The sequence below is a fragment of the Corvus hawaiiensis genome, chromosome 15 (genome assembly GCF_020740725.1).
Source record: "Corvus hawaiiensis isolate bCorHaw1 chromosome 15, bCorHaw1.pri.cur, whole genome shotgun sequence".
Lineage (NCBI taxonomy): Eukaryota > Metazoa > Chordata > Aves > Passeriformes > Corvidae > Corvus > Corvus hawaiiensis.
Window position 1 is genome coordinate 4,186,831 of NC_063227.1, and position 6,000 is coordinate 4,192,830.

Consider the following 6,000-nt stretch of genomic DNA (forward strand, 5'->3'; position numbering starts at 1 on the left):
GATGAAAGGAAGTAGCTTTGCCCCGCATATATTAGCTGAAGATGAAGAAGAGTTGCAAGAATTATTTAATTTGGAGACCTCTGTTTGGTTAGAAAAGTGTCCAAACAGCTACACATTTAGTAATTTATTTTAGTGGACTTCTGTCTGTAACATTCAGTATCTCAAGTACTTATTTTGCCCATAATTTTTGTCTTTCTATTGGAAACAGCAAAGGTGAGATGAGAGGGAACTTTCCACAGTTGTAGGCATGCGTGCAAGCTGGGAATGAGACTGTGCCCAAGTAAAATAGAAACTCCTTTCAACAAGCTAAAGCCTTGAGCAAACATCTAATGTACCTACATCCAGCAGTCATTCTATTCTTATTCTGACACTCCAATCTGACTTGAAAAATAAAAACCTATTGTGTTGTTTTGCAGGAGTCTGTGGAAGCACTTCCGAGCAGTCAGCCTCTGTCTGTTCTTACTCGTGTTCCCCGCGTACATGGCCTACATGATTTGTCAGTTTTTCCACATGGATTTCTGGCTGTTGATCATTATCTCCAGCAGTATTCTAACCTCTCTTCAGGTAAGGACATCAGCCCTGTGAAGCCCTGCATTAACTGTGATTCTTTTACTCTGAGGGGGAAAATACATGATGAGAAAAGAACAGGGATGAGAGAAGGGCAGAATTACAAGGGGTGATAAAAAATCTCTTTCTTTGTCCTGTATCTGAGGCTAAAGAGCTCCTGGGTGGGCTGAGAACAGAGGTGAGTGGAAGTCTATTTCAAATGATAAAGCCAAGGCTTTATAAGGCTTTTGAGGGTGTAACTATCATAGTAAAAAGGTTTTTTCCCAGAGTACTCATTTATGTGCCATTACTTAGCTATAACCCTTTGAAAGCAATTTGATATTCAAAACACAGTAGTGTAAGTAGAGGAAATGTTTTATACTATAAGTATTTGTTATTACTTGGGCTTTTTATTACTAAATTTCTTAAATTGCCCCTTATAATGCTCAGCACTCTTGTTTAATCAACTCAGCTCAGGAAGGTGCAGAAAGGGAAGTATTTGGGAACAAGCTTAAATGCTTTGCAAGAAAGAGCAATTTTTATTTGTCTTGAAGTTCAGCAGCAATTTTACTGCTTTGGGGCTTGCCCTCTGTCCAGTTTGGGAGCGTTGTGTGGGCAGAGCTCGATGGCCAGCATTGGGTGACTCAAGCTCCAGTTCAGAACTGGAAGCTGAGCTCATGGTCTTGCACTGTGTTACAGGTGCTTGGGACACTCTTCATTTACGTTCTGTTCATGGTGGAGGAGTTCAGAAAAGAGCCAGTGGAAAACATGGACGATGTGATCTATTACGTGAACGGCACGTACCGGCTGCTGGAGTTCCTGGTGGCTCTGTGCGTGGTGGCCTACGGCGTCTCAGAAACCATCTTTGGAGAGTGGACTGTCATGGGCTCCGTCATCATCTTCATCCACTCCTACTACAACGTGTGGCTGCGGGCCCAGCTGGGCTGGAAGAGTTTCCTCCTTCGCAGAGACGCTGTGAATAAGATAAAATCTCTGCCCGTGGCCACGAAGGAGCAGCTGGAGCAGCACAATGACATCTGTGCCATCTGCTACCAGGTAGGAATGGGAGTGTTGAAGGATTGGCTTGAGTTGAAGTACCCCCAGACTGAGTTCAGTCTTCAGCTAGTAAAATAAGTGACTTGAATTATGTGTAATGAGTAATACTGTGCTCAGTGAGTTACTGGAATTACCCAGGTTTCTGCTTTGTGCAAACTGATTCGGAGTGCTGTCACCCAGGCAGTTCTTAGGAATGAAGGGCTTGGATGTGCTTAAACTGCCTTTTTTTTTTTTTTTTTTTTTTTTTTTCTTTTTCTCCAGTTACACAGCAAACTCTGTCCTTAAGCTGCTTGGACACCTCTCGTGTTTGGGTTGAGCTCGTCTCAGTAGTAGCAGCAAATGTGCCCTTTCTTCATTACTGGAGGATTTTGTTAGTGAAAGACAACATGTTCTCTGTAGCTGATTCGTTATTATTCTGTAGAAGCAGCTCAGTGTCTACAGACACTGCTACTTCATGTGCAGTGTCATTTTTGTAGCAGAAACCTAATTATCAAAAGGTTAAGGGTCTTGCTAACATAAGCCAGCAGATGTAAGGACCTTAGACATTAATGCTGAAAATAATATCTTTGTCACACTTCGAGCTCCAAAGTCTCTTACTCTTGAACAGAAATGTAGTTATGTGTGACAGTGAAAGAATCACTCTAAGATTAGTAGTGTGCAGTTAAGAGTGGGATTGGATTGGCTCCAAACTCGATACAAATTCTTTAAAGAGTAAAACTGCCAGATTGAATGACAGTGTTCAAAACACCAGACTAGTATTATATGGCAGAGTTCATGGTGTCACTTCATTTCTGGTGGTGTTCCATGTTGTATCTGTCATTATGCTGTTTTGACTTGCACAGTTGTTTCTTGAGCCAACCAGTTCTGTGATTCTCGTCCTGCAAAAGGTCATGTTTAATAATATCTTACAGACAAAGGGGTTTTGCCTCATTTTTAATGCCTGTAATAAAGAAAGCAACACCTGGCCTGTATTTGAATTGTGTGTGGATCAGAGAATCATTAAGGTTGGAAAAGACCTCCAAGATTGAGTCCAACCAGTGACTGATCCCCATGGCACTGAGTGCCACATCCAGGCCTTCCTTGGACACCTCCAGGGATGGTGACTCCACCACCTCCCTTCCAATGCCTGACAACCTTTTCTGTGAAGAAATTCTTACTGATACGCAAGACAAACCTCCCTTACACACCTTGAGGCCATTTCCTCTTGTCCTGTCGCTTGTTCCTTGGGAGAAGAGACTCAGCCACCCCTGGCTGCCCCCTCCTGTTCAGGGAGTTGTGGAGAGCCAGAAGGTCCCCCCTGAACCTCCTTTTCTCCAGGCTGAGCCCCTTTCCCATCCCCCTCAGCTGCCCCTCATATGAAACATTGTGCATGTGAAGGAAGGAACATTCTCTTCCTTGCCTGTGGACTGCTTCTGTCTCTTCCATGCCTGGTGAACCCATTAGATGTGTGAGGTGAGAGGAGAGGAATGGGGTTACAAATAATAATACCTTTCCTTTTTTTTTTGTGTGTGTCTTTCAGGATATGAAAACTGCTGTAATCACACCATGTAGCCATTTTTTTCATGCGGGTTGTCTTAAGAAATGGCTGTACGTGCAAGAAACCTGCCCTCTGTGTCACTGCCAATTGAAGAGCCCTTCACAGCTCCCAGGACTGGGACCTGAGCCAGTGCAGCAGCCAAATCCTAGTGCAGAGCAAAACACCAGGCCTGGAGATGCAGCTGAGCCTGGTGCTGAATGTGACCACAGGCCGAGTGTGAAGGCCAGCCCGAGCAGGGGCCACGATGGACACGACAGCCCCGAGGCCTCTGCCCACCCGGGGGGGTCTCACAGCATGGACAGTGACATGAGGCCCTGTGAGGCCAGCCAGGGAGCAGCCTGTGCTGCAGAACTCATTGGAGCCCCAGAGGGGTGCCCTGCTCGGGATCTGAGGGTTTGTGTCCAGCTCTGAGGCTACAGAGGATGATGCGGGAACAAACACATTTCAGAGATCCACGTTTGACTCAGAAGAAAACCAATCCTTCCACAGCTGTGAAAGAAGTGTAGCTATTAATGCTGGTCAAAATGTAATCTCCCATGCTGATTTTTATGGGCTGCTTTGGTAGTGGTAACTCCAGTGAGATGTAGTAGAAATGACTCCAGAAGCTCTCTGAACTGTGGGCATAGGAAGGATGTCTGGGAATAAATAGCAGTGAAAGAGTGTTTTCAAGATGTAGGTGAGGGCTGAGAGGAGCGAGAGGTCTGTGAGAGGTTGTGGCCAGAGGGACAGGAGGCTGGCTTGGTTTTGGTCAGAGAGAGGAGTTGCATAGAGCCATGTCCCGGGGTCCTGAGGGGCGTTAGGGGCCGTGAGCTGCCGCTCTCTGACGGATGGGCAGCTTTGGTTGCTGACATTTTTTATTGGCACGTAAGCAAAAATCAGAGATGTAACAGCAGTGATTGTACCAGGAGATGGAAGCACTCTTAATACGTCGTGTGTATGCTTTGGGTGTTCTTGGGGCAGTTGCATTTGAATTCATGTAATCTATAGTGACTCTTGACTTTTATGATGGAGTCGTCAATATTTTGATGTATATGAAACTTTTGCTAATAATGGGCACAGTGTGGGCTGCATGAAGTAAACTAAAGCTCTCATGAACACTTTGACCTCTGCAGGAGGAAAGTGGGATGAGTTTTAGGGCACAGATAGAGGCCTTGCAGGACTGTGCTGTGTAATGTTTAACCCTTGCAGCTGAATTAAAACAGTATTAAACTCTGGCGATATTTGCACTTTGGGAATGAGTACATTATCGTGTATGATCAGACTCCGCAAATGCCACTTTTAAAAGCTGTTAATAGGTTTGCACCTTTTTTTCTTTGACAAGGACATGTCCATACTTAAATTTTTACATTCATCATGGCTTCAAGTAGAACAAGGGACTGGGGTGGGGAAATAGGTGGGAGTAGGGGGCAGGCAATTTTTTTATGTGAATTTTGATATGAAGAGAAATTAGTCACTTATTTATACGATAGGCTTGACTCAAGTGTTTTTCAAAGTCGGTATTCCTAATGTGAAATGTGATACTATTTTATTTTTAGTAGTAAATTTGGATGTAGACTGACAGACATAGCTGAATGTCTTAATAAATTACATTTGAAGATTTTTACACCTGGTTATGTGATTCTTGCACTGAAATTCCATGAGTTAAGTACGTGTTAAGAGGCTCTTTCATAGTAATAGCCCTCTGTTCCCCCTGGAGATGAGTGAAACTCTCTGTGCCTGTGTTCTCCCCCATTTCCATTTCAGTGCTGTGTGTCCCAGTGGCACCTCCTGCTCTCCCCTGTTCTTGCCACCAGACCTTGGCCTATGCAGAACACAAAGGCACATTTGCTCCTGGAGGCTGCTGCTACTGAGCCCCAAACAAACCCCAAATCTCTTTCCTTCCCCCCAACAGGATGGGAACATCAGTTGCACCATCCATTGATTCTGTATCTCAATTTTGTTTTCTTGTCTATTAATCAGAAATTTGGATTTATCACGTGCTTTCACTGATCATCCCAAAACTTTTATTAACAGCTTGGTGTGTTTGGGGAGGGGGAAAAAAAGTTGAGAATATTTTTCTTGAACTCTTCTCTCCTGTCAATCCATGGTCTGGGTCCTGCTCTTGCATGCCTGCATTTCTGTGGAATTGAATCTTGCTCAAAAGGATGTTTTGTCCATGCCCAAGCTTTCAATCTACATAATTTAGGCTGTTTCCATTCTTGCCACACTTAAAACATCTGTGGGTGAGGATTTTCTGGGCAGGACTGTTACAGAATGCTCCTTAGTATGCTGGGAAAAGGCTCTCCCTCAATTCACAGAATGTGTTTGCAGGATACTCTTCTAAACTCTGCTTGCTGTCCCTGGATGTGGAAAAATAATCCCATAAATTTATGAAACGAGTGATGGGAAACTTGGGATGGGATCCCCTCACTTTCCATGGTAGGGAGCAAGTGTTACCCCAAGTGACTGCGAACAGCCAGGCTTGGTCAGCCTTGGGGAGGGGGGCTGGAGGGCTCTGTTGGCCACATGGGTATCTCAGGTGGCCCCAGGGAAGGGAGGGAGAAGAACTCCCCTGTGGGATCACCTGAGGGCAGTTGGGCGGGAAGGAACCACAGGGGCCACTCCTATCCCACACCGTCACATCATTTTCATAAATGCAGCAGTGGTGTGGAAAAAGTAACAAACACCAAGGTTTGCTTTCACTGCTGATGCCAAGGAGCTGTGCCTCAGCCTGGCTGATCTCTTGGCCATGGACCTTTTCATTTATAACCTAAATTATTCATGGCTAATTGGTACTGCCAAAGCTGTAGGAAAGGACTGTGGATTTACAGCAACGTGGGTGAGCGTGCCTGGAGACTGCTCGGTGGGAATCAACAGGCCAG

At 45.0% G+C, this 6,000-nt stretch overlaps 1 protein-coding gene across 3 annotated transcripts in view; it reads left to right on the forward strand.

The window, feature by feature from the left end:
- RNF145 (ring finger protein 145) overlaps positions 1 to 4,742 on the forward strand; it is a 47,040-nt gene extending 42,298 nt beyond the window's left edge. For all 3 annotated transcript variants that reach the window (XM_048319912.1, XM_048319914.1, XM_048319913.1), the window contains exons 9-11: positions 417 to 564; positions 1,246 to 1,602; positions 3,122 to 4,742. In XM_048319912.1, the coding sequence (XP_048175869.1) occupies positions 417 to 564; positions 1,246 to 1,602; positions 3,122 to 3,550 (934 nt within the window). In that variant the 3' untranslated portion in view covers positions 3,551 to 4,742. The remainder of the gene's footprint in view (positions 1 to 416; positions 565 to 1,245; positions 1,603 to 3,121) is intronic.
- Positions 4,743 to 6,000: the final 1,258 nt, after the last annotated feature.